Below are 24119 nucleotides of genomic sequence, written 5' to 3' on the forward strand. Positions count from 1 at the left end.
CGTACTATACTTCTTGACTTTCTCCGATCTACCTTGTATAGTACTAGTATACGAAAATCTTAAATAGAGTTGTTGAACCGACCAAAACAAAAGTGTCATTTTTGCAAGTACACTGACTGCAATGCATGAATTTTAAAAACCATGGTTAAACTTAAACCTGAACCGAATCACATAACAAAATTTGTTAGTGTATCGTCCCCAATTGGGAATAAGGAATAGTACATATTATATTAAAAAAATAATCGAATCAGATTGATATATGTAGCATTTCAGAATATATTGGGTGTCTTAATCTCTAACACTTGATGAAAATTTTCAATAAGACTACATGTTTACTATTACATTCCATATTAACCATTTGACACATATTAATTAAGATGATAGTGAATTAAAATTAGTGAGTATGATGTCAAAAACGGATGATAGTGATTAGTTACTTGTGTTAATATATACGATAAGGCTTTTTTTTCTTTTTCAATAACAGCCTTTGGAGGTAACGAAGCTATAATGAACTTTCGTTGTGTATGTGAAATATTTTTAATATTGATTATTTTATTTTCTTCATATCCAGCGGTATGTGGGTAGTGACAGTGCCCAGCACCTAGAATACCTATTAGGGGTTTAGATATTTCTAGGTAGTTTAGACGTTTATATATGATGTTATATATAAAATTATGTAAAAGTATATGTTTTAGAAGAAATAAAAAATAATAAATAATAAACTAAAATTAGAAAAATGCATTTATTTAATTTAGATGAATAACATATGAACATTTATTAATATGCATATTAATATAAAACTTAAAATTTCAAATATATGTAATTAAAAATTAAAATATATATTTTAAAATAGTGATTTTAGACGGTTTAGACAGTCGTCTAAGCGTCTGCTGAGCGCCTAGGCAGCTGTCTAGACCGCTTTCTTGAATACTGTTCATAACTATACAACTTAAAAAATGATAAATTCTCTAACTTTTTTTTTTATAAAAGTATAGGTTATTTTCTATAATAGGGTAAAATTTCCGTGTTTATTTGTTTACTTTGGAGTTTTGAAGTCACAACTACTTTCCTTTTATAATATTTCAATAAACAGAATTATTTTAACAAATGGAGTTAAGTAAGTATTTTTTTTGCACGTTTTGACAATTTTATAACAGGGGCAATTTCGTAATCCACGTGTGTGTCGTTGGCACCGCGCGGCTCTCAACAACCTCATTCTTAAAAAAAAAAACATCTCTCCCAATAAAAACACGCCACGTCATCATCCTTCACTGTCATCAATTAACCTCAGACGGTGTCGAGGACGTTTCTATTCGCCGGCGACAAACCTCGTAGTGGCATTTTGACGTAAATAAATTCAAAACCAGTGGTTTGTTTATAAAACAGTCCACCGCGAAAATTATCTAATCTATCCTATCATTCTTCTCACACAACAAAGAAACCAAAACCCAATTTTGTTTCCTCAATCCAAAAAAGTCAAAACACAAACCATAAAAACTCCCATTTTTTTTTTTTTTTCTTCTTTCAATCAATCGCAATTTCTAGAAAAATTCAGGTAAGAAACAGACAAAGATCCGATCTTTAATCATCAATTCATTAACTTGGGTCAAACTCTTATCCTTATGTCATGTGTGTGTATCCATGATCAAATCGATTAAGTTTCGTTAAGAACTGATGAATTGATTTGGTTTTGTTTTATCTGTTATTTACTATGAAGGTGGAGATGGGTTCTGAAGGACCAAAATCAATTACGATTCATGTGACTGGGTTCAAGAAATTTCTTGGGGTTTCTGATAATCCTACTGAGACGATTGCTAAGAATCTGAAATCGTATGTTGAGAAACGTGGGTTGCCTTCTGGGTTGAGTCTTGGTACCTGTACTGTTCTTGATACTGCTGGGGATGGTGCAAAATCTAAGCTTTATGAGGTTTTGGAGTCTAGTGTTGTCTCTGTTGATAATAAGAACATCAATGGAACTGTTGTCTGGGTAAGACTTTTTTACTCGTTTCTTAATGTATCATCTTTTCATCTTTTTATTGAGGTCATCAGATTTTTACTCTACTGTCTCAGTCTCATTTCTTCATTGATCCTTGTTGGTAATCAATTTTGTATTCTGTGTGTTTTTAGAGTTTTAGACTGATAGCTTAACTCCAAGTCTAACTAGGATTTACATTTTCTTCTTACAATAGGATTTTGTGTTGTCTCTTTGGGAGCTTTGCTCTGTTTTTCATTTGATTATTTGGCTTTGTTATGGACTGTGTGAGACAAATTATATACTTAGATCGTTGATGGAGTATAATTCAGCTGTGTTTCCTTTGCCATCTTCAGTGATGAGTCGGTCTTGGTGTTTGTGTTGGAGTTGTGTCTATATATACTAAAGAGACATAAGATTATCTTCATGGTTCTTGATTTGTTATTTTGTTTCATTTGTTGTTGTTTTGTAAGATTTTCTAACTTTGAGAAAAAAACTTGTTTTCTTCTTGTGATTTGAGTGTTCTTCTGATGGTTTAAAGATCAATAAACATAACTTTTCTCTTGATTCTGTGGTGCTTCTTTATAGGTTCATCTAGGGGTAAACAGCGGAGCAACAAAATTTGCCATTGAAAGACAAGCAGTGAACGAAGCTCATTTCCGTTGTCCTGATGAATTGGGATGGCAACCACAGGTACAACACGACGACATATACATATGAATTGTACTTGAATATGATCCGCTATGCAATCCAAGAAAGACACTAATTGCATTTCTCTTTTAACGTGTCTTTACACAGCATCTTCCTATAGTTGTTGAAGATGGAAGCATTTCAAAGGCAAAAGAGGTATAAATAGAAATACATTCTTCACCAATAAAAATATAGACATTCTAATTGTATATTTGAATGTGTTTTTTTTTTTTTTGGGTATCTTGAAGACTTCATGCTCGACAGAGTCCATTTTTGAGTTATTAAAGAATAAAGGCTTTGAAGTTGTTCAATCAGACGACGCTGGACGTTTTGTTTGCAACTACGTGTACTATCACTCACTCAGGTTCGCAGAGCAAAAAGGACACAAGTCTCTGTTCGTTCACGTTCCTCTCTTCTCCAAAATCGATGACGATACTCAAATGCAGTTTGTGGCTTCTCTCTTGGAGGCAATTGCAGCGACTTGCTAGTGTTTTATTATATATTCCACTAAAAAAAGCCAAATATTGTAAGTATCTTTATGTATATGATCTCTCCATTTGTCTCTCTCTCTACGAAGCTTCTTTGTTTGAATGGTTTTGGGATAAATAAAGACTATTGCTTTTGGCTCTCAAAGAGCCTTTTGTGATCTTTCTTGTGTAATAAAAAAGAATCTCTTATTTGAAGATGTGAAAAGCTTGGATTTCTATGTTATATTTTTGGTTAAATTTGCTACATTTCGGTTCATCTTGGTAATTCCGGTTTAAAGTAACGATTTTTTGTAATTTCGGTTTGGTCCGAACCGAACCGGTTTCTGAATTTCCTTGCTTCCCTATTGATTGTTTCAGCTCAAACCGAAACTAAACCAAACAAAAATTGGCCTAACCTGTGTTCGGTTTGGTTTGGTTCGGCAATTTAGTTCGGTCCGAGTGCCCCCAGGCTTTGTATAACTAACTGTATAAGCCGGTTTCTTGTGAAGACAATGATACTTGCTGTGCAAGGAGCAAGAACGCATTCAATTTTTGTTTTCTAAGCTTTGATTCAAATGCGAACTACGGTTTGGGGAGAGATAAGTTTCTTTATACTTTTGTATTTTGATCTTCATTCAAAGTGTCGAAGAGATGCGAGGGGGACGAGCTTTATACTTTCTTAGAAGAACAACAACGACGTTAGCTCAGCATTTGTGTCCGCCTGCACCGCTTACTGCGACGCCTCGTTTGGAGTTTAGTTCGTTTCTTGAAGTAAACCCTAGCGACCTCGTGTATACCCATAACCGCATAATTGATGGACTGATCAAATCCGGGAACTTGATATCTGCACACGAAGTGTTCGATGAAATGTCTGTACGAGATGTTGTTACTTTTAATCTTCTTATTTCTGGGTATAGTCGAAATGGGTGTTCTTTAAAAGCTATTGAACTCTATGCGGAGTTGGTCTCTTGTGGTCTTAGAGAGAGTGCTTCCACGTTTCCTTCGGTTCTGAGTGTATGTAGTGATGAATTGTTCTGTAGAGAAGGAACTCAAGTTCATTGTAGGGTGATTTCGCTTGGGTTTGGATGTAATTTGTTTGTTAGATCTGCAATTGTGGGTCTTTATGCGTCTTTGCGGCTTGTTGATGTTGCTTTGAAGTTGTTTGATGAAATGCCTGAGAGAAATTTAGCAGTTTGTAATTTGGTGTTGAGATGTTTTTGCGAGAGTGGAGATTCAAAGAGATTGTTTGGTGTGTTTCAAAGGATGGAACTTGAAGGTGTTACTGAGAACGGGTTAAGTTATTGTTATATGATCCGTGCTTGCTCCAATGATCGGTTGGTATATGAAGGGAAGCAATTGCATTCCCAAGTGATTAAATCTGGATGGGACATTTCTAATGTATTTGTGGCTAATGCGCTTGTGGACTTTTACTCTGCTTGTGGCGATTTGTTTGATTCTATGAAATCATTCAATGCTGTCCCAGAAGAGGACGTAATATCATGGAACTCGATTGTTTCTGTCTGTGCAGATTATGGTTCTGTGCTTGATTCTCTTGATTTGTTTAGCAAGATGCAGTTTTGGGGGAAGAGACCTTCAATACGGTCATTCATGTCATTTCTGAATTTCTGTAGCAGAAACAGAGATGTTCAATCCGGGAAGCAGATCCATTGCTATGTTCTCAAAATGGGTTTTGATGTTTCAACTCTTCATGTACAGTCTGCTTTAATTGACATGTATGGCAAATGCAATGACATTGACAGTTCGGTGTTGGTTTATCAGAGTTTGCCTTGCTTGAGTTTGGAGTGCTGTAACTCGTTGATGACTTCTCTGATGCATTGTGGCATCACTAGAGATATTTTCGAGATGTTTGGTTTGATGATTGATGAAGGAACGGGAATCGACGAAGTCACTCTTTCTACTGTTCTTAAGGCTTTATCTCTCTCTGTGCCAGCAAATTTACATAGCTGCGAGCTTATACATTGCTGGTCTGTCAAATCCGGTTATGCATCTGATGTTGCAGTCTCGTGCTCTCTAATTGATGCGTATTCAAAGAGCGGTCAGAATGAAGTATCTCGGAAGGTGTTTACTGAGCTTGAGTCACCTAACATCTTCTGCTGGACTTCGATCATCAATGGCTATGCTAGAAATGGTATGGGAAGAGAGTGTCTTGAGATGCTGAGAGAAATGGATCAAAAGAATCTCATACCAGACGAAGTTACAATCTTGTCTGTACTATCAGGTTGCAGTCATTCTGGTCTTGTTGAAGAAGGGGAGCTGATTTTCGACTCATTGGAATCAAAGTATGGAATTTCTCCAGGAAGAAAACTCTATGCGTGCATGGTGGATTTGCTAGGGCGTGCTGGTTTAGTGGAAAAAGCCGAAAGGCTGCTTCGTCAGGCACGTGGAGATGCAGACTGCAGCGCGTGGAGCTCATTACTGCAGAGCTGCAGGATTCATAGAAACGAATCAATTGGAAGAAGAGCAGCGGAGGTCTTGATGGATCTTGAACCCGAGGATTTTGCTGTTTACGTCCAAGTTTCAAAATTTTACTTTGAGATGGGTGACTTTGAAATCTCCAGACAAATAAGAGAGATCGCTGCTTCACGAGAGCTCATGCGGGAGATCGGTTACAGTTCAGTCATTCTGAGATACTGATAACCCGAAATTGCAAGACAGTGTTTTTTTTTGCTTCAGCTTCATGAAAAAAGAAGAAAGAACCCAATTGCAAAAAGTTCACACCTTTTTTCTAGATTCTGAAATGGGTTCTTTTGCTTGAAGCCATAACACATGATTGACACTCTACAAAGACAACACAGGAGGCTGAGGTTCTTTATTTGCCAGGTTGGTACAACTAACTCATTGACATCTTCTACGTTTGTTTTTTTAATGTAGTATAGATTGTCTGTTCTTCGTTCTTCAATACCACATCATGTCTAAAATTCTTAAAATAGCATCTTGAGATAAAAAAAAGTTGAGAGATCTTCAGGGCCTCCTTTCTCGTTTTGTTTTTATTTTAGATCTCATGGGACCAACATTTTTATCAAGAACAAGTTGACCACGAAGGTTTTGTATACAGGTTTTGGAGTAAAGCAAAGAAGTAAAAAAGCACATGACTTGTGCTTTAAGCATAGATATATAGAAAAACAAGGCCTTATCTTCATGTACTTTTAAGCCAAGCCAATAAACCCCACAAACTCCACTAATTACTCTGCATATAAATTCAACCCAAAACCAATCATCTCTAGCAAAGAAATCATTAGTGGGCACTGGATTTAAAAATCAATAAGGAATCTTCTCTTGGCATCTTGATTGAGGCATATGATGGATAAGCTCTTCATTCTTTCCCTTCTAGGTCTATTACTGGTTACTGCTTATGGAGTTGCAGGGAAAATGGTGTACGCCGATCTCGACATCCTTGAGGAGCTTGAAAACATTGATGTACTGCTAGATGATGATGATGATGATACAAAGCTCTTTGATTTGCCGTCATTCACAAGCCGAAGTTCTGGTAAGACTCTGGTGAATGTGGATACATTTGGTGCAGTTGGAGATGGAGTTTCTGATGATACTCAGGTACGTTTGCGATCATTTTGCTTATTCCATGAAAATGAAAGGTTGTCTAGATTATCTAAAACGCCATCAGTTCTATGTCTGGAATAGAACATATCCCCAAATTTGAAATCGTGTGCATTGTGGACTTGACCTATTGATTTTGCGTGGTTTAATCCATTACTTTTGCTGAACTGATCTGTCAAAGCTCTTCTTAAATCAGGCATTCATAAGCGCATGGAGCAAGGCATGTGATACACCAAAATCCGTGTTTCTGGTTCCAGAAGGACGGCGGTATTTAGTAAATGCAACAAAGTTCACTGGTCCATGTAAACAAAAGTTGATCATTCAGGTTAAGTTTGACTTCATAAGTCTTCAATTTTGTTGTCTTCAGCAGTGAAACAGAAACTAGACTAATATTATATATATACAAGTATGTCTTATATAATTCAGAGACTTGTCTTTGTTTACAGATTGACGGAACAATAGTGGCACCAGATGAGCCAAGCAATTGGGACTCAAAGTTCCAAAGAATTTGGCTCGAATTTTCAAAACTCAAAGGGGTCACTTTCCAAGGGAAAGGAGTTATAGATGGTTCTGGGAGCAAATGGTGGGCTGCTTCTTGCAAGAAAAACAAGTCTAACGTAAAATCCTCTACACCCAAGTTTAGCTTTCTTTAACTCACTATATGTCGAATTTTCGAATAGTATCTTACACATCTTTCTTGCTCTCTTACAGCCTTGCAAAAGTGCACCAACGGTAAGAAACCATTGCCTTCGTCATTTATCAGTTTCTCCGGACAAATGGCTCTGCTTGTTTTGTTTGGTTCAACAATCTGTTTTCTTTTTCTCCTCGCAGGCACTAACTATAGAATCCAGTTCAGGTGTGAAAGTAAGTGGCTTGACGATCCAGAACAGTCAGCAGATGAATTTCATCATTGCAAGGTCAACTTCAGTTCGAGTCTCCAAAGTCATGGTCTCTTCTCCAGGAGATAGTCCCAACACTGATGGAATCCATATCACTGGATCTACCAATGTTATCCTTCAAGACTGTAAAATCGGCACAGGGGATGATTGTGTCTCCATTGTGAATGCGAGTTCGAACATAAAGATGAAGAACATCTATTGTGGACCTGGACATGGAATCAGGTACATCATCAAATTTCTAGATAAAGTCTGTTAGAAATCAAATATAACTTTATTCGGAATTTCTTGCAGCATTGGAAGTCTTGGGAAGGATAACACAACAGGCATTGTAACACAAGTAGTGTTGGAAACTGCCTTGTTAAGAGGGACAACTAATGGACTCAGAATCAAAACATATCAGGTAAACAGAAATAAAAAAAGCTTCAATCTTTAATAAACTTTGATTTGGCTTGATCAACAGCAATTTTATTTCATTGTTTCTCTTTCGAAACAGGGAGGTTCTGGTTACGTTCAGGGTATTCGATTTGCAAACGTAGAGATGCAAGATGTCGCAAACCCGATACTCATTGATCAGTTCTACTGCGATTCTCCAACAACATGTCAAAATCAGGTCACCTTACAATAGCACTACAACCTCGTGATTGTGATTATTCTTCTATCAATACAAAGATGAAAACTTATATTTTTTCTTTCCTTCTTGGTATAAAATGCAGACCTCAGCGGTTAAAATCAGCCAGATAATGTACCGGAACATAACCGGGACAACCAAAAGTGCGAAAGCCATCAAATTTGCTTGCAGCGACACAGTCCCTTGTAGCCACATTGTCCTCAACGATGTGAATCTTGAAGGCAAAGACGGTCAAGTTGAAGCGTACTGTAACTCAGCTGAAGGTTTTGGGTACGGAGTAATTCATCCGTCCGCGGATTGTCTCTACTCGCACGACGACAAGGGCTTGGACCAAAGTTACAAGTCAGAGACTGGCCACGACGAGCTCTGATGTTCTAAAGTGTTGTTGTTAGTGAGGGATGATATGTAAAATAGTTTTCTGAAGCATATGATATAGTACACAAGAATTTTATTTTTTCACTTTTATAATCAACCATAAAGTTTGGTTGTTCGTAAGTCTTAACAGCATTTCTCCACCTTTTCTATCACATGTTTCCTTTCTATAATTTTTTATACAAATGCGTTAGCTTTTGGGTGTGAAGGTTTCACAATTTTTGTGTGTGTGATTGTATTGGACCTATTGGTGGTAGTTACTTACTCCTCACACCATTATGAAAATAGAAAAAGGGTAACAAAAACATTTGACTTTAGGATTAGAGAGAGGCACATGGAGACACCAAAGGTCGCAATTGCTTGATTGATTGAATTGTTTTGATATGTTTGGCACGTGCGAAACGTGTAGCTGTAAACATCAAGGACCAATGCCAACCCATTTATTTACTTTTTCAATAACAACTCAACAACTACATCACCTAGCACCTAAAGATCTAGTCTTAGCTTGCAATTTGCTTTGTAATGTGAAATGAAATGACCAAATTTTAAATGGTAATGTATATGATAATATTTCTTTCTTTCTTTCTTTTTTTCTTTTACATGGTATATAGATTTTGTATAAGGTAAATTTGGTTGTGTCCATATACAAAAGAATGCAAAGAAAAAAGAAATGAATCCCTTAAACCAACGAAATAACCAACTCTATATGGTACATGGACCCGGGAATCTAAAGACGTGCGAGAATAATGATTTTGTTTACCATTTAAGCTCCAACTTATTGTAAATTATTGATCATCTTCATCATCTTCATCATCCCATCTCCAAGAGGCTCCAACTTATTGTAAATTATTGTGACCAAACAAAAAATAAAATGATAAGAGAGAGTGCAAGGTTGTGAAGAACCACAAACTTTTTGGCAAACTGAGGAGATCTCTAAGTTTGGGAGAGAGAAAGCTTCTGAGGTACAATCACAAACTCTCCATTTCTTTAAAAATCTGATTGACTCATATTTGCATTTGCTTTCAAGTCATACGTGTCTAAAGGTTTATGACTTTTAGAATTACTCTTCTTTATAAGCACATTGTTCAATTGATAGTGCAGATTCATATCTCACATCCTACCCTACATTATATTCCTTGTGACATCTTTTTTTTTTTCCTTTAGATTAATGAACAACCTTTTTATATTTATTCTTTGGGTTGTCTATATGTTCTTCGAGTAATAAAAGTATAAAGAAGCTTTTTGTCTGCAATATTTTTCAGTCTGAAGAAAGACAAAAAAAAAACAAATTTTGTTTTAAAACATCATTAGAGTAATAACAAAGTTTTGAAACAGAGGAGGAGGAATGTTCAATACTTAGAAAAATAGGACCAAGCAAAGTCAACATCCCTTTTACAAAAAAAAAAAAACGAGTACAACTGTAACATTTACTTCGACTTTATCTACCAGGTGTGGATTGAACAAGTGGGATGTTACTTAATTGACTAAAGATGCATCCCTAACCCAACCCCATATCATAGCATTAGGCCATTAGCTCATAGTCATTAACTTATTATATTTAGTATAAGACATTAAGACTAATCATTTTCCTTTTCTCTTAAAGTTGTTTTAGTTTTCTGATTACAATAATTGGAGATGAAGAGAATGTGATGCTAGTTACTATTATTTTAAATGAGGAATAAAAACAAGATCTGGTCCTGACATTTGTTATGAATCTTCAAACTCAGGAGGACACAAACCCAAGATCTCTGCTAGAGGGAAAAAACACAACCATTTCTTGCTCCATGTTTAAGTTTTGAGCTTCTTGGAGAGTTTCAAGTCCTGTTTGAGAGAAAAATGTCACCATTTATGAAGTTCTTTCTCTTTCTCTATGATTCTCTTTCACCTTCCTCTTTGTTTCTGGTAAAATCATCATTTCTTCTCTCTCTGTTTTCACTTACTTTTGATTCTTATTGTCACATTATATGTAATCCTTTTTTTCTTGCTTTTTTTTGTCTGGTTTAAAGGTTCAACAAAGACACAACTTAGCAGCATCATCAGATACAGATGGGGTTGTTACAAGTGGCATAATTGGAGAAATTATATACATTTGGAAGCAGACAAGAATCTTTGTGTTAATACCAATCTTGAAATGCTTAGTGACGATATGCTTGGTGATGTCCTTTTTGGTGTTCATAGAAAGAGTTTATATGAGCATAGTTGTAGTCTTTGTGAAATTACTTAGAAGAACTCCTCAGAAAGTACACAAATGGGAAGCTATAAACGATGATGATCTTGAGCTCGCCAACACAAACTTCCCAATGGTTCTTATTCAGATCCCAATGTACAATGAAAAAGAGGTAACTAACATTACTTTATTGTAACCAACTAAAGTAAACTACTCTTTCTTCTAAATGAAGGAATCATATATATATTCTTGTTGTTGTTGTCACAGGTTTGTCAGTTATCAATAGGAGCAGCCTGCAGGCTATCTTGGCCGTTGGATCGAATGATAGTTCAAGTTCTTGATGATTCCACAGATCCTGCTAGTAAGGTCCTTTAGTCAATTTTTTTCTTTCCTAAAAATCTTTGGTTTAGATATGATTGACTCCTCTGACTTTAGCAGAGTCTTGACATATGAAATGATTTTGGAAAAGACAGGAGTTAGTGAATGCGGAATGTGATAAATGGGCGAGAAAAGGCATAAACATAATGTCAGAGATTAGAGACAACAGAATCGGATACAAAGCAGGAGCACTAAAGGCAGGAATGATGCACAACTATGTGAAACAATGCGAGTTTGTCGCCATTTTCGATGCTGATTTCCAACCTGATCCTGACTTTTTAGAACGAACCATTCCTTTTCTTATTCACAACCATGACATCTCCCTTGTCCAATGCCGTTGGAAGTTTGGTAAAAACACACTCATCAATATCTTTTTTTTTGGAAAATAAATGTGTTACGTCAATACATTGGATTCTAATGGAGAGAATGTGTTACATTGTGTAGTGAATGCGAACGAGTGCTTGATGACAAGAATGCAAGAGATGTCACTAAACTACCATTTTATAGCTGAGCAAGAATCTGGTTCTTCAATCCATGCTTTCTTTGGATTCAATGGAACCGCTGGTGTTTGGAGGATCGCAGCTTTAAACGAAGCTGGAGGATGGAAAGATCGAACAACAGTTGAAGACATGGATTTAGCTGTAAGAGCTTGTCTTCATGGTTGGAAATTTGTATATGTCCATGACGTCGAGGTACTACTACAATCAATCATCATATATAACTAAGTACTTTAAAAGATTACATTATTAAAGACATTGTTTTCTAAATATTCAGGTGAAAAATGAATTGCCAAGTACATTCAAAGCATACAGGTTTCAGCAACATAGATGGTCTTGTGGACCAGCTAATCTGTGTAGGAAGATGACAATGGAAATCTTGCAGAACAAGAAAGTGTCGGCGTGGAAGAAGTTGTATCTCATTTACAATTTCTTCTTCATAAGGAAGATTGTAGTACACATCTTCACGTTTGTCTTCTACTGTCTGATTCTACCAACAAGTGTGCTCTTCCCTGAGCTCCAAGTTCCTAAATGGGCAACTGTTTATTTTCCTACTACCATCACTCTCCTTAACGCAATCGCTACACCTCGGTAACAATTCTTTGTACCTTCTTAAACTCTGTTTTTCTCATTTTTTATAAAGATAAAAAAAAGTTTGACGTACGTTGTCAAAGTGCAGATCATTCCATCTTCTTGTGTTCTGGATCTTATTCGAGAATGTAATGTCAATGCATCGCACAAAGGCGACATTCATCGGGTTACTAGAGGCAGGACGGGTTAACGAATGGGTTGTTACTGAAAAATTAGGTGACACTCTCAAGTCTAAGTTAATAACTAAAGCTACAACTAAGCTTTACACAAGATTTGGACAAAGGTACGTACATACTAAACCTTTAAAGCATTTTGAAAACGATCATAACTAAAGTTTAGTTTTTAAACATTTTTTTGTTTTGCAGAATCAACTGGAGAGAACTCGTTGTAGGGCTATACATATTCTTATGTGGATGCTATGATGTCGCTTATGGAAGATCATACTTCTATGTGTATCTGTTTCTACAGTCTTGTGCATTTTTTGTCGCTGGAGTTGGTTTTATTGGCACATTTGTTCCAACTGTTTAGAACTTAAAACTTTTTTTGTATTTGAGATTGTGATTAGACCGACACTTAATTCTTCTATACTCTAAATATTTTTGTTAATGTTGTTATGATCTAAAAAATGTGGCTAGCTATATGATCATTTATACAAAATGAACTTCTCATTAATCATATACGTAACGTAAACATTGTATGATTTGTATTTTTTTTTTGTTCCCAATTGTGTTCTTGAAAGAAGAATATATATAAGTCAAGGTCAACAACGATGTTTGAAGATGTAGAGAATGACGTGGTGGTTTTTGATTGGTTAGATGGCATCCACGGCCAATGACCCATGACGCATGTAAACCGCGTAAAGCTCCACGAAAACATTCTTTGAAGGGTAGTTTAGGTATTTCCATGGTATTGTGTGAAATTGACGTTTTTATCCTTCGTCTCTATAAAGATCTTCTTCCGTTTTTTTTAACAATTACGGCGTTGCGCATTTAGCGTTGTTCTGAAGCTATCTCTCTCTCTCTCTCTTTCTCTCTTTCAAATTCTGTTCGCGATCTCTCTTTTCTCAGATAGCTCCGGAACTTTGACGAAGAGGTACGATTGATCTAGATCTGAGCTCATACATTCTCATTTTTTCATAGATTCGAGTGCACTTGCACGTTGTTTCGTTTGTCTTCTTAGGTTGTTGCATCCTCGTTTTCTCGATTTGATTTTCTGAGAATTGCAATCTCGCTTCGATTTAGGTTTATGATGATGATGATGTTTTGGTTAAGAATTGTGATTCGATCTGTCTCGCTTCATCGTTTTAGTCTCTGGATCTATGAACATTTCATCACTTCTCGCTGTAATTGTTTTTGTATAGATTCTGAATTCCCCCGACGATCTTTAGAATGAGAGCATTAGGTTTTGGTGGAATCTGTTTGGATCTGCGTTTTATATATTTGTAGTGAACATATTGGATTTTTTTTCTCTTGTGATCTGTATGTGTGTACTTTTCGTAATTGCTGATGATGCATTGTGTGTGTGTGATGCAGTGAAGCAAGATGGGTTTGTCATTCGCCAAGCTTTTTAGCAGGCTTTTTGCCAAGAAGGAGATGAGAATTCTGATGGTTGGTCTCGATGCTGCTGGTAAGACCACCATTTTGTACAAGCTCAAGCTCGGTGAGATTGTCACCACCATTCCCACTATTGGTGAGTTTACACATCCATATTTCAGTTTCAGAAGATAATTCAGTTACACATCCATAGAAAGAGGTTTCTGATATATATTATCTTAGCGTACAATGGTTACCTCACTCACTGGCCCTGATGATTAAACTACAAATTGTGGACAGGTTTCAATGTCGAAACTGTGGAGTACAAGAACATCAGTTTCACAGTGTGGGATGTCGGGGGTCAGGACAAGGTATGATGATTATTCAACTTCAGAGCATTATAAAAAGTTATTTTTCCTACTATTATTGCTGCTGAACTTAGTACCACATGAACTTACAAGGCATAAATATGCTCTTCTTGTTATCAGATCCGTCCCTTGTGGAGGCACTACTTCCAGAACACTCAAGGTCTTATCTTTGTGGTGGACAGCAATGACAGAGACCGTGTTGTTGAGGCTAGAGATGAACTGCACAGAATGCTGAATGAGGTCTGTTTCCAGTGTTACCTGGCTGTTGTACTGAATTCATTCATGTCCTGTTGATCTCAGCGTTTCATGCTGAATGATATCCTGTTGATCGCACTGGTGAACTTACCAAAACTTGTCGGGTTTTATAGGATGAGCTGCGTGATGCTGTTCTGCTCGTGTTTGCTAACAAACAGGATCTTCCAAATGCTATGAATGCGGCTGAGATCACTGATAAGCTTGGTCTCCACTCTCTCCGTCAGCGTCACTGGTAAATAAAACTTATACTCTCCCCTGCTTCCCTCGTGTTGATTTGTTCTCCTGCATATCAAACTTTTCTTATTGTATAATTCCAAATATTGAAAAGCTATCTGACCCATTCATGTCTTATGAACTCTCTCCAGGTACATCCAGAGCACATGTGCCACTTCTGGTGAGGGGCTTTACGAAGGTCTTGACTGGTTGTCCAACAACATTGCCGGGAAGGTAAAATTTTACAAAGCTGCAGTTTATTTTTTGTTTTCAGTATCTTTGAGCAAATAGTGATTCTATCTTCTCTGTTCTTGGTGTTGGTTGTGCAGGCGTAGAGGGAAAGTTTGTGGTCGAGTTGATTTGCATTTGCTGAGCAAATCTGGATGCAGGGGCAAACATTATCTGAATTTTTTTTTTTTTGGTTTCCGCTTTTCTTATTCGTTTTTTTTTTTTTGGATATGTGGATGGATTTTGTGATTTGTTGTTCTGATTGTACGTAGAACTTAGAAAAACTACCTTTTATATAGTTTTGGTAATACTGTAATCGAAGATTTAATCTACTGCTTCCGTGGTTTTTTTTTTTGTCACCGTGTTTAGTTTGGCACTTTGATTCATATGTTGAACTACGGTTTTATTTGAGATCTTCTTCACGAAACTTGGTAAGGATTATTTATCATGAACTGGCTTGAGGATTGTATAAGATTCAGGTTACAAGCTTTACAATCTATGCTTGTTTATGATACTTTTGATGGTAGTTGTAATGTTTGGTTCTTGATTTACCAATTGATATATCGGATTTGGGGTGTTTTCAAACACCTCGGATTATGGCACTGTTAACTTGAAGATCTTCGATCAGAGTTTCCATGATCTTGATGGTGATCCGACGAACGTACCAAGAAATCGGTGGCAGATTAAAAAGAAAAGAAGGTTTAAACAACTGGTCCAGTTTCACTTTCGTCGCAATCCTGCCTTGCCTGCGACTACATTCTTCGTATTCTTCTCTGCTCTCCGGCTTTTTGTGTTTGCACAAGCGTTCTGAATCTACGTATAAAGGCTCCAACTTATACTGACCCTCAAACATATCTATGAACATCTTATTCTTTACCGTATAATGTACCTGCCAACAACATAAAAGCAAGAAAAACCTAAATGAAAATTTCCAAGACTGACAAGAAAAGAAGATTGATTGATTCATAGTGAGGGAAGTTTCTTTACAGTATGGAATTGTCGGTATTCCAGGAAACTCATAGTTATCGGGATAGCTCCAGACCAATAAAGGAAGTTCCATCCCACAGCTTTCTTCGCGTGCACGATCTGTCCTCTTCCGGTATCAGGTGACACAACTTCTCTTGATATGTTTTCCTTCATAAGAAGAAATATATTGTTATTTGTACTCTTGTAGTAGAATCGTAAAATGATTTAAGTTAAAAAGAAAAAAATAGAAACCAGAACTTGGCGTCCTTTGATTATTCTGGAGTATGCTTGGTTGTCTGGATTAGTTAAAACGTCGTAGGCTGCTTGAGGAGGCAACCCTAATGTAAATTCCATGTCTATAGTTGACATACCCCATTCTAGATCATTTCTTCTTTCCACCTCCAAACATAAATAAGCTTTGGGATCTTAATTAATTCTTTACCATGTCTTTGAAAAGGCAAAAAAAAAAAAAAAAATGAAAGTATTGAGATTTTGTTAAAGGAATTGGTAATCTTTTACCTTCACCTTAGGAGGGGAATCGAACCATTGTTTCTTCTTCTCTGTTTCTCTCCAAATTGTTAACTGCTCCTTCATCTCATCTCTCTCCTCGTTAGTAAATATATCTGAAAACCCTGACTTAGATTTCACATTCTCAGATCTCTTGGAGTGATTAGCCTACAACAGCAAACATAATCATAGTTAAACTCTATCTAATAGTGTGATTTGAGTTCTCGCGCTGACTTATGGAAAATGAGATTGACCTTAAGAGGCTGTTGAGTGTTCTGACTGATCCAGCCACCAAATTCAGGAAATATACCCATTTCCTCGCTCTCTTAATAATTTAGTCCACAAAAAGTAAAATGATGATCCAAAGAAAGTGTCCAAGAGATAGATAGTAGCGATAGGGTTGACTTTCAAAGGAAAATATGTAAACGGGACAATATAAGGTTTCAGGGACCTAAGCGAATAGATGGATTCAGATTTAGACAAGATATAATATGAACTTGAAAGAATAGGGCTGGTGTAGTGTACGATAAGTTACCACGATAAAAAAAGAAACTCGGCTAGCTCAATTCTCGTGACTTCTTTCTTGTAGTATAAGCGAGAGCTGCATGAGGGATGTTTTTGATGGGCTTTTACGTGAAAATCCGAGTATCATGTAACTAATACCTAATTAATCTCTAGTATTAGTGATTATTCAGAATTGAGTTGTTGTTAGAGGAAAAATCACAAATATGTTATCGTCCACAGGATTCTGGTCCAAATTTAGGTAGAAGACAAAATGTGTTTAGCAAACACTAATGCGGGTAAAGTTAATATATATAGAAGGAAAATGTATAGTCTTTAAGTGCTTTTTTAATTTGCTTTTTTGAATAAGTTTAATTTTAAATAACACTTTAAATTGTGTTCGATATTGTTTAGGTGAAACTACGTACAATAGGTTTGGATTTATATTTACTAAGTTTCCCTTCAAGTGATTCTAATGTTAATATTTATTTTTCTGATTTACTTGTTAATAATGACATGATACACATTTTTTTTTTTTTTGTATTCGGTAAAGCATACGTATTGAGATGAACAAAGTGACTTTGAATAAAGAGGATTTAGAGAACTAATAAATGTTTATACCAAAATGGTTTGAGGGCATTTCAAACTCCTCGTATTATGGCGCCCCTATCTTGAAGATCTTGTACTAGATCCTTGGTGATCTTGATGGTGATCTTGCGGATGTACCAAGAAAGCGGTGGTAGATTCAAAAGAGTAGAAGGTTGAAAGGTTTGTTCCATTGTCACCTTCGACGCAATCCTTCCTTGTCCACCGCTACATTTTTGGTATTCTTCTCGACTCTTTGGCTTCATGTTCTTGCACAAGCGTTCTGAATCCACGTATACTGGCTCCACTTTCCAACTACCCTCAAAAGTTTTCATGAACTTCATTTTGTTTTTCATATATACTGCCTACCAACATTAAGCAAGAGATTAAATTTTCCGAAGATTTAACAAAAAGCTCAATTCTCATGAGAGATAGAAAGAAGTTTCGTACAGAAAGATTTTTACGATTTTCGACGAAATCTAGAGTTATCGGGATAGTTCCAGACCACGAACGAAACTTCCAGGCCACAGCTTTCTCCGACTCCACCGTCAGCCTTGCTCCATCTTCCTTCACAACTTTTCTTGACACGTTTTCCTTCGTAAGAAAAAATGTCACATTTTCAAAAATTGTTATAACTATTACTCTCATTTGAATCATATAATGATAAGAAAATCAAAGGAAAACCAAAAGTTCGTGGCGCTGATTGATTATTCTGGAGTATGCTTGGTTGTCTGGATTAGTTAAAACGTCGTAGGCTGCTTGAGGAGGCAATCCCAATATAAACACAATGTCCACATGGGAAAGGCCATCTTCTGTTTCCACCTTCAAACAATGTAAAAAAATTTTGGGATCTTTTTTTTTATTTTTTTTTGCTTAAGACTACTAAATCTTAGCTCTAATGCATGGCAAAATTTTTTAAAGTATTGAGTTTTTTTGTTAGCTGATTTGGTCTTACGTACCTTCACCTTAGCAGGGAGATCTTCCCATTGATTTATCTTCTCTGCATCTCTCCAAAGTTTTAATTGCTCCTTCATCTCATCTCTCTCCTCGTGATCATTTATCTCTGGCCTTGACTTAGATTTCACATTTTCAGATCTCTTAGACTCAGCCTACAACAAAAAAACGTAATCATTATATTATAATCTCCTTATACGTATATTAGTATTTACTGATATAACTTCCAATAGTTCTCTTATTTATGGAAATGAAACTGACCTTAGGAGGCTGTTGAGAGTTCTGATTGATATAGCCACCAAATCCAGAAAGTTTACCCATTACCCTCTCTGAATCGTTTAGTCCACAAAGAGAAAATGACGATCAAAATAGAGACTATACAAGATAGTTGACTTACTGAGGAAAAGAAGTCAATGGCGCAATGTATGGTTTTAAAGGCCTTAGATAATATATGGACTCTCTGATTTAGACAAAAAAAAGGAATTAGTATGAAATTGAAATAATTTGTGAAAGTGGAGTGTAGGATACGTTTACTTACTGCGGAAAAAGAGAAACCAAGAGCTCATTTCTCGTGACTTTTTTTCTTGACGTACAAGTAAGAGCTACGTGAGGAATGTAGATATCTATAGATATTACGAGAAAAAGGTTGTATGAGAGATGGTCAAATCAATATATAATCAGTTCACAAGACAACACAAAGATAACTTTTGAATCTATCCAAGGAATCAAAAATCAGAATTTGGACAATGGATCTAGCAATCGAAATTTTTACCTTCCTGTAAGCTGCACCAGTTGGGAGCCAACCTTTTTTGGGGCAGTAGTACTTTTTGATTATTACAACAAGCCCATCTATTTGGACAAGATGCCGTAAGTCATAACATATTACATACCATGATATCAGACGAATACCACTTTAACCTGCAATCATAAATGATAAACAGAGTCTTAGTGATCCTCAAATTGTGTTTCAATTAAACTCCATATCATTCGAATGCAAACGGACCAAGCATGGAATCTAGACCAAGCGACATTAAATAGCGTCTAAGGTAAAATCAAGTATCACAGGCACTGCTTGCAAGGGTTAAGAAAAAAAAAAGATGACAAAGTAATCTGAACTTCAGACATTCTGCATCTATGATTATGTTTACACGAAGCAGATGAAAAATTGTATTCATTGGCGTGAGCAATATATACTAAGATACAAGAACTAACCTTAATGCGTTTTCAAGTATTGACTTACAACTGATATCACACCCAAACCAATTTTTGTCAATTGCAAATCCTAAACTCTCGATCAAAGAAGCAACGATTACTACTTAAAGACTAGCTCAAATCAAAACAATGCAAACAAATTAAACACAACTAGAGCCAAAAGAATAATATACAAACTCATGAGTTTGAATATTAAAGCTTGCCAAAATCAAAACTGAAGCATCGTTTAGGCCCATTATTTAGCCCATTAAAAATCCATTTCATTGTAGCAACTCATTGGGATCATTATTAGGAAATCCAATAGTAACTAGTAAAATTTTTGTAAAACATCATGGTTTAAATTAAATTCAATGGTTAAGACATTTTCTCGGTTAAAACTTTATTGAACCGGATTTGTTGTTTACAGCAAAAAAAAGTCACGCGTTAGCAATAATAGAAACAAGTGCGTTGAATCATAAAGGCATGATTTGGTGGGTTTGCATAAAGGAATCGTGCTCACTCGCGCAACGTGCGTTTTGTGCGAGTGGGAGTCGAATAACCTGCTGTGATTGGCTGAGAAAATAGAAATAGTAGTGACTCCTTCCTTCCTCCTTCCTGAACGAAAGATATTGGAGGCTACCAATTACCGCACGATACTCATTGGGGTTTGCGAGAGGTTTGCCGGAGTCGAGAGTCAACGGCGGAGAAGAGGCCATGGGAACTGTTACCGGACGTGAGTGCAACATGTTTGTCTTGACAAGAAGATCAAAAATATATTTCTTTTGCATGAGATGAAGTCCTTTTGACGTACGTGTCGCCTCCAAGCCCAAGAAATAACTCATCTCGCCAAGGTCTTTAAGAGAGAACCTAGCCGCAAGGTGAGAGATGAACTGAGAGACAAGAGAAGTGATGGAGAAGATGAGAAGAGAAGGCGGCCCTGAAAATTTTTTAGGGTTATAGGTATCGTATTTGCTCTGATACCATGTATGAAGGAATGCTTAATATTATTCCATATAGAACTTTACAATATATATAGGAGATCAACAAGAGTAATTAGGGTATATGTAATTACAATTAAGTCCTATAGTTAACTCTCTCTTACACTATATTATTTTTTTTTAGTGACGACGACTGTCTCCTTTGTCTCTGTTGAAGAGAGAAGAAGATTTCTTTTTTCTTTTTGGTAAAAGAAGAGAGAAAAGAAGATTTGATCCTTACTAAGAGTGATTATGAATTTTATCCATCATATGCATAGCAGTGAGCTCCCATAGACTATATAGCCTTATGCGTAATGCCATGAATGATCCACTAAAAAAAGCTGCGGATCAGATAATATACAAGCTATGAATTATTCGGCCACGTCAAGCTGTTTTGTTCGTTTGGACTGTTCACATTTTCTTTTCCTGCGGTGTTTCTTTGTTAATAAGTGTACTCCATTTATAAACATATACACATATGCTACCAAAATTTTACAAAAATCTATACTAAACAAAAGTAGAAGCTATAAGCTTTTAAGTCATCCACATTAATTATATTAAACGAGAAGTGAAAACGTCCCACATTCAATCTCAGCAAAATTTTACTATTTTACCATTAATGAAATTGCCCTTGACATTAAAATATTTTGCCCCTGGACGTAAATTTACCTATTTTTCGCATTAAAAATAAATCAAAAATCGGTTTAGAAATAATCTAATTGCATAAAAAGTTATTTGCAAAACTAGAATTTGCTAAATTAATCCCTATATTTTTTGGAAAACACCCTTTTTACAACTATGATTCTATATTATACTATAAATTCTACAAATTTGATATAATTAATGGGCTTAGATTGTTTGTATACCGACATTAATCTAAAAATTAATGGGCTTCTGCAGGAAAAAAAACCTGATGACAATACACCTCCTTACTGGAAACCCTAAAAAGATAGGTCATTTACAACTATAAATACAATGCAGTCGTTTGCTTTCACCATAACTCAACAAATAAAAAAAAACTCTCTTCTCTTGAATTTATAGTTTTATAAATTTAATAATTCTTTTTTACTGAAAAATCACCACTTTTAGGGTTTTAAGTTTTTCTAGGCTTTGTATCGTTTGTGTTTCTTCAATTAGTTTGATGGATCTTTGGTTGTTCTACAGATTGAAGTTGGAGGAGGTGAAGTTTTTGTAGAAGTAAAGAGAGAAATTTAGGGATCCCAGCTTTATCTTCAGCGGCAGCGCAATATAGCATAGAAAGAGTAGATTGTGTTGCAAGATACTTTTCCTCAAGAGACTCTTCTTTTGATTGAAGATCCCAACATGTAGGTAAATCTCTCTCCATTTAAAAATTTAACCTAATTTTCTAGAGTGAGCTGCCTTTACAAGTGTTTTAAGGGTTGTTTTGATTATTTAGGTTAAAGTATGAATACGTAGAAAGCGGAAGCCTCCACCATTGACGTTTTGGTGACTTATTTATACAATATATAATATAATAATTAAGTTAACATCCTTATATTATTATTTTAATTTATCGAATTGTTTTCTAACCGCGTTATAGGTGGAGGCCAAAACTCATGTGAGCTGAACTGGCAGAGGAGATTTGACATAATTAAGGGCATCGCTCAAGGACTTGCGTATATGCAAGAAGGTTCGCGAGACATGATTATTCACAAGGATCTTAAGCCAGGAAACATCTTGCTTGATAGAGGTATGATCCCCAAAATTTCAAATTTCGGGTTGGCAAAAATCTGTGACAGGAGTGAGAGGGAGACTAAAACTACGATGCCGTCTGGTACTTAGTAAGCAATCAATCAAAAACTTTGGTTACCTCTCTCAAACTAACTACAATATATATATATATATGGTTTTGTTTTAATTAAGGTATGATCGTTGGTCTTCAATGGGAATTCTATTTGATCTCTTAGGCAACAGGGGCAGTATTGATCTTGGGATCTCCACACATGAGACGGTGGCATCCGTGATGCTAAATCATAGGTCACGACGACGTAGAGTGGAGGTTCTGAACAGGGTGGAATCCGCGATTGCATCAGCGAAACTGCAACAGCAGCCGCATACTGCAGACGTGCATCTCTGGAAATGGCGATCAGGCTTCAAACAAAAATTCTCGACCAGGGATACCTGGCATCAGTTACGCACGGGGAAACCAGAATGCGCCTGGACTAAGGTGTTTGGTTCTCACAGGGCACACCAAAGTATGGTTTTATCACATGGCTGGGAATGTTAAACAGACTATCAACATGTGATCGTATGCTACAGTGGAATGGTAATGCTGATTCCTCATGTTCTTTCTGCAATGCACCACTGGAAACAAGAAACCACCTCTTTTTCCAGTGTCAATATTCTCATCAGGTCTGGAGCAAGCTCACTAATGGTTTGCTTGGCATCCATTCGACAACGGTGTACTCTCTATGGCAAGAGTCCTCTGCTACTTCTGCGATATACATTCCAAGTCACGGTGTACTTTCTATGGCAAGAGCGTAATTGCCGCAGGCATGGCAAGAACCCCCTCTCTGCCCTTCATTTAGGCCAACAGATCGTCAAAACCATTCGGTACAAACTCCTTCTCCTATTAAACTCCGGCCACCGCGACTATGAAGACATCTTAATGCTCTGGTTCTCAAAGCTTTATTTTCTCAGCCTTAAAGTTTTGTTTTTCCACTTAGAAACGTTAAAGAAACAGGTTTTTTTTATGAATACAATTTTACATTCATTCAAAAAAAAAAAATGTTAAACTTTGAAAAAGTTCTTCCATGCATTATGCAGTGGTTACATGTCTCCGGAGTACGCAGAGAATGGGTCGTATTCAACAAAGTCAGATATCTTTAGCTTCGGGGTGATGTCCTTGAGATTGTTAGTGGGAAGGAGAATAGAGCCTTTTCATACACGCTGTGCGCACTAATCTTCTAAGCTATGTAAGAGTTTTATTTTATTTATTTTTATATATTGTTAATTATTAGTACTTCCCTTTTCTTTAATTCAGTTTCAATTAAACCAGATTATTTACACATAATAATGGGTAAAGATTAGCATTTAACTAATTATTTTCATAAAACAGAGACAACGTTCACGAGGCAAACTATATATATAATGTAAATGCCAATGAAAGTTTCAATCCAAATTCTAATAAACTCAAAGCTACAAAGAAACAAGCAATTTTGATAATTATATTATAATCTTATAAGATTAATATATATAATTCTTTGACGTAGGTATCATGACCAGATGAATCGATCAACAAATTTGATTCTAATTAATATCAGGTATTATTTTTTATAACCTAAATTCTTATATTGATTTTTTCTTCTTTTTTTGAATGGTCTTGAATTGTCATAATTTGTTTTTTTTACTTTGATAACCATATTTGTAAGAAAAGTATGATTGATTATAGTCATGCATATTTTTGGGTATGTATTTTTCTATAGCTGTAATTTTATGTAAATTATTTTAATAATCATGTTATATAATTATCTGAGAATAAATCCATGTTTTTAATATTTTTAAAAAAATTATCATATAGATTATATCTAAAGAAGACTACAATGAAGATGGTCCTATGGATGATATTATGATTCCTTCAACGA

The 24119-nt window shown here is 35.9% G+C and overlaps 7 protein-coding genes and 1 pseudogene across 13 annotated transcripts; 6 read left to right on the forward strand and 2 right to left on the reverse strand.

Moving 5' to 3' along the window:
• Positions 1-1306: 1306 nt before the first annotated feature.
• Positions 1307-3355, forward strand: LOC104756710 (uncharacterized). 2 transcript variants are annotated; one of them, XM_010479337.3, is made up of 5 exons: positions 1307-1555; positions 1718-1987; positions 2561-2665; positions 2771-2818; positions 2911-3355. In XM_010479337.3, the coding sequence occupies exons 2-5, from the start codon at positions 1724-1726 to the stop codon at positions 3148-3150; spliced, it is 657 nt and encodes a 218-aa protein (XP_010477639.1). In that variant the 5' UTR covers positions 1307-1555; positions 1718-1723; the 3' UTR covers positions 3151-3355. The 2 variants fall into 2 exon arrangements, with proteins under 2 accessions (XP_010477639.1, XP_087351442.1); XM_087495316.1 differs by lacking the exon at positions 1307-1555 and having other exon boundaries at positions 1712-1987.
• Positions 3356-3630: 275 nt separating this feature from the next.
• On the forward strand, positions 3631-8822 carry LOC104756711 (putative polygalacturonase At1g80170). Of its 2 annotated transcripts, XM_019238724.2 has the most exons (9): positions 3631-5970; positions 6482-6702; positions 6902-7030; positions 7152-7322; positions 7417-7437; positions 7537-7826; positions 7896-8004; positions 8098-8214; positions 8318-8822. In XM_019238724.2, exons 2-9 carry the CDS (start codon positions 6520-6522, stop codon positions 8600-8602), a joined length of 1305 nt encoding a protein of 434 aa, XP_019094269.2. In that variant the 5' UTR covers positions 3631-5970; positions 6482-6519; the 3' UTR covers positions 8603-8822. The 2 variants fall into 2 exon arrangements, with proteins under 2 accessions (XP_019094269.2, XP_019094268.2); XM_019238723.2 differs by lacking the exon at positions 3631-5970 and having other exon boundaries at positions 6363-6702.
• Positions 3781-4924, forward strand: LOC109129835 (pentatricopeptide repeat-containing protein At5g27110-like; annotated as a pseudogene). The gene has a single exon (XR_015586791.1). The product of XR_015586791.1 is annotated as a pentatricopeptide repeat-containing protein At5g27110-like (transcript).
• Positions 4948-5784, forward strand: LOC109129882 (pentatricopeptide repeat-containing protein At3g26782, mitochondrial-like). Its single transcript, XM_019238894.1, has one exon. It carries the CDS (start codon positions 4948-4950, stop codon positions 5782-5784), a length of 837 nt encoding a protein of 278 aa, XP_019094439.1.
• A 519-nt stretch (positions 8823-9341) lies between the features above and the next one.
• On the forward strand, positions 9342-12943 carry LOC104756712 (putative glucomannan 4-beta-mannosyltransferase 3). Of its 4 annotated transcripts, none has more exons than XM_010479339.3 (9): positions 9342-9566; positions 10332-10506; positions 10611-10943; positions 11039-11137; positions 11245-11497; positions 11594-11841; positions 11924-12237; positions 12326-12520; positions 12603-12943. In XM_010479339.3, the coding sequence occupies exons 2-9, from the start codon at positions 10441-10443 to the stop codon at positions 12763-12765; spliced, it is 1671 nt and encodes a 556-aa protein (XP_010477641.1). In that variant the 5' UTR covers positions 9342-9566; positions 10332-10440; the 3' UTR covers positions 12766-12943. The 4 variants fall into 4 exon arrangements, with proteins under 4 accessions (XP_010477641.1, XP_087351443.1, XP_019094937.1 ...); XM_087495317.1 differs by having other exon boundaries at positions 9399-9566; positions 11039-11132; positions 12603-12929; XM_019239392.2 differs by lacking the exon at positions 9342-9566 and having other exon boundaries at positions 10052-10506; positions 11039-11132; positions 12603-12929.
• Positions 12944-13126: 183 nt separating this feature from the next.
• Positions 13127-15186, forward strand: LOC104756715 (ADP-ribosylation factor 2-B). Its single transcript, XM_010479341.3, has 7 exons — positions 13127-13329; positions 13770-13926; positions 14070-14140; positions 14258-14377; positions 14506-14624; positions 14758-14839; positions 14935-15186. The coding sequence occupies exons 2-7, from the start codon at positions 13779-13781 to the stop codon at positions 14938-14940; spliced, it is 546 nt and encodes a 181-aa protein (XP_010477643.1). The 5' UTR covers positions 13127-13329; positions 13770-13778; the 3' UTR covers positions 14941-15186.
• Positions 15187-15274: 88 nt separating this feature from the next.
• LOC104756714 (uncharacterized) lies at positions 15275-16799 on the reverse strand. The gene is made up of 5 exons (XM_019238670.2): positions 16561-16799; positions 16319-16474; positions 16052-16198; positions 15821-15967; positions 15275-15722 (listed from the first exon to the last, which is right to left on the reverse strand). Exons 1-5 carry the CDS (start codon positions 16618-16620, stop codon positions 15414-15416), a joined length of 819 nt encoding a protein of 272 aa, XP_019094215.2. The 5' UTR covers positions 16621-16799; the 3' UTR covers positions 15275-15413.
• A 475-nt stretch (positions 16800-17274) lies between these two features.
• LOC104756716 (uncharacterized) lies at positions 17275-18860 on the reverse strand. Its single transcript, XM_010479342.3, has 5 exons — positions 18608-18860; positions 18352-18501; positions 18077-18214; positions 17843-17986; positions 17275-17757 (listed from the first exon to the last, which is right to left on the reverse strand). Exons 1-5 carry the CDS (start codon positions 18665-18667, stop codon positions 17449-17451), a joined length of 801 nt encoding a protein of 266 aa, XP_010477644.1. The 5' UTR covers positions 18668-18860; the 3' UTR covers positions 17275-17448.
• Between the last annotated feature and the right edge of the window lie 5259 nt (positions 18861-24119).

This window comes from Camelina sativa, chromosome 17, assembly GCF_030686135.1.
Source record: "Camelina sativa cultivar CO46 ecotype springtype chromosome 17, ASM3068613v1".
Classification (NCBI taxonomy): domain Eukaryota; kingdom Viridiplantae; phylum Streptophyta; class Magnoliopsida; order Brassicales; family Brassicaceae; genus Camelina; species Camelina sativa.

What these genes read in the sequence shown, in the direction of transcription:
- LOC104756711 (XM_019238723.2), top strand. Translation starts at nt 6,448, where the DNA reads ATGATGGATAAGCTCTTCATTCTTTCCCTTCTAGGTCTATTACTGGTT. An exon ending in GCAAGAAAAACAAGTCTAAC is followed by an intron (nt 7,323 to 7,416) that starts GTAAAATCCTCT and finishes GCTCTCTTACAG; the next exon opens with CCTTGCAAAAGTGCACCAAC. An exon ending in GGACCTGGACATGGAATCAG is followed by an intron (nt 7,827 to 7,895) that starts GTACATCATCAA and finishes AATTTCTTGCAG; the next exon opens with CATTGGAAGTCTTGGGAAGG.
- LOC104756715 (XM_010479341.3), top strand. Translation starts at nt 13,779, where the DNA reads ATGGGTTTGTCATTCGCCAAGCTTTTTAGCAGGCTTTTTGCCAAGAAG. An exon ending in ATGTCGGGGGTCAGGACAAG is followed by an intron (nt 14,141 to 14,257) that starts GTATGATGATTA and finishes TCTTGTTATCAG; the next exon opens with ATCCGTCCCTTGTGGAGGCA. An exon ending in TGCACAGAATGCTGAATGAG is followed by an intron (nt 14,378 to 14,505) that starts GTCTGTTTCCAG and finishes CGGGTTTTATAG; the next exon opens with GATGAGCTGCGTGATGCTGT.
- LOC104756716 (XM_010479342.3), bottom strand. Translation starts at nt 18,667, where the DNA reads ATGGGTAAACTTTCTGGATTTGGTGGCTATATCAATCAGAACTCTCAA. An exon ending in ACTCTCAACAGCCTCCTAAG is followed by an intron (nt 18,502 to 18,607) that starts GTCAGTTTCATT and finishes TTTTTGTTGTAG; the next exon opens with GCTGAGTCTAAGAGATCTGA. An exon ending in ATCTCCCTGCTAAGGTGAAG is followed by an intron (nt 18,215 to 18,351) that starts GTACGTAAGACC and finishes CATTGTTTGAAG; the next exon opens with GTGGAAACAGAAGATGGCCT.
- LOC104756710 (XM_087495316.1), top strand. Translation starts at nt 1,712, where the DNA reads ATGAAGGTGGAGATGGGTTCTGAAGGACCAAAATCAATTACGATTCAT. An exon ending in AATTGGGATGGCAACCACAG is followed by an intron (nt 2,666 to 2,770) that starts GTACAACACGAC and finishes GTCTTTACACAG; the next exon opens with CATCTTCCTATAGTTGTTGA. An exon ending in GCATTTCAAAGGCAAAAGAG is followed by an intron (nt 2,819 to 2,910) that starts GTATAAATAGAA and finishes GGTATCTTGAAG; the next exon opens with ACTTCATGCTCGACAGAGTC.
- LOC104756714 (XM_019238670.2), bottom strand. Translation starts at nt 16,620, where the DNA reads ATGGGTATATTTCCTGAATTTGGTGGCTGGATCAGTCAGAACACTCAA. An exon ending in ATTCCCCTCCTAAGGTGAAG is followed by an intron (nt 16,199 to 16,318) that starts GTAAAAGATTAC and finishes TTATGTTTGGAG; the next exon opens with GTGGAAAGAAGAAATGATCT. An exon ending in TCAAAGGACGCCAAGTTCTG is followed by an intron (nt 15,968 to 16,051) that starts GTTTCTATTTTT and finishes CTTCTTATGAAG; the next exon opens with GAAAACATATCAAGAGAAGT.
- LOC109129882 (XM_019238894.1), top strand. Translation starts at nt 4,948, where the DNA reads ATGACTTCTCTGATGCATTGTGGCATCACTAGAGATATTTTCGAGATG.
- LOC104756712 (XM_010479339.3), top strand. Translation starts at nt 10,441, where the DNA reads ATGTCACCATTTATGAAGTTCTTTCTCTTTCTCTATGATTCTCTTTCA. An exon ending in CAATGTACAATGAAAAAGAG is followed by an intron (nt 10,944 to 11,038) that starts GTAACTAACATT and finishes TTGTTGTCACAG; the next exon opens with GTTTGTCAGTTATCAATAGG. An exon ending in CCAATGCCGTTGGAAGTTTG is followed by an intron (nt 11,498 to 11,593) that starts GTAAAAACACAC and finishes TACATTGTGTAG; the next exon opens with TGAATGCGAACGAGTGCTTG.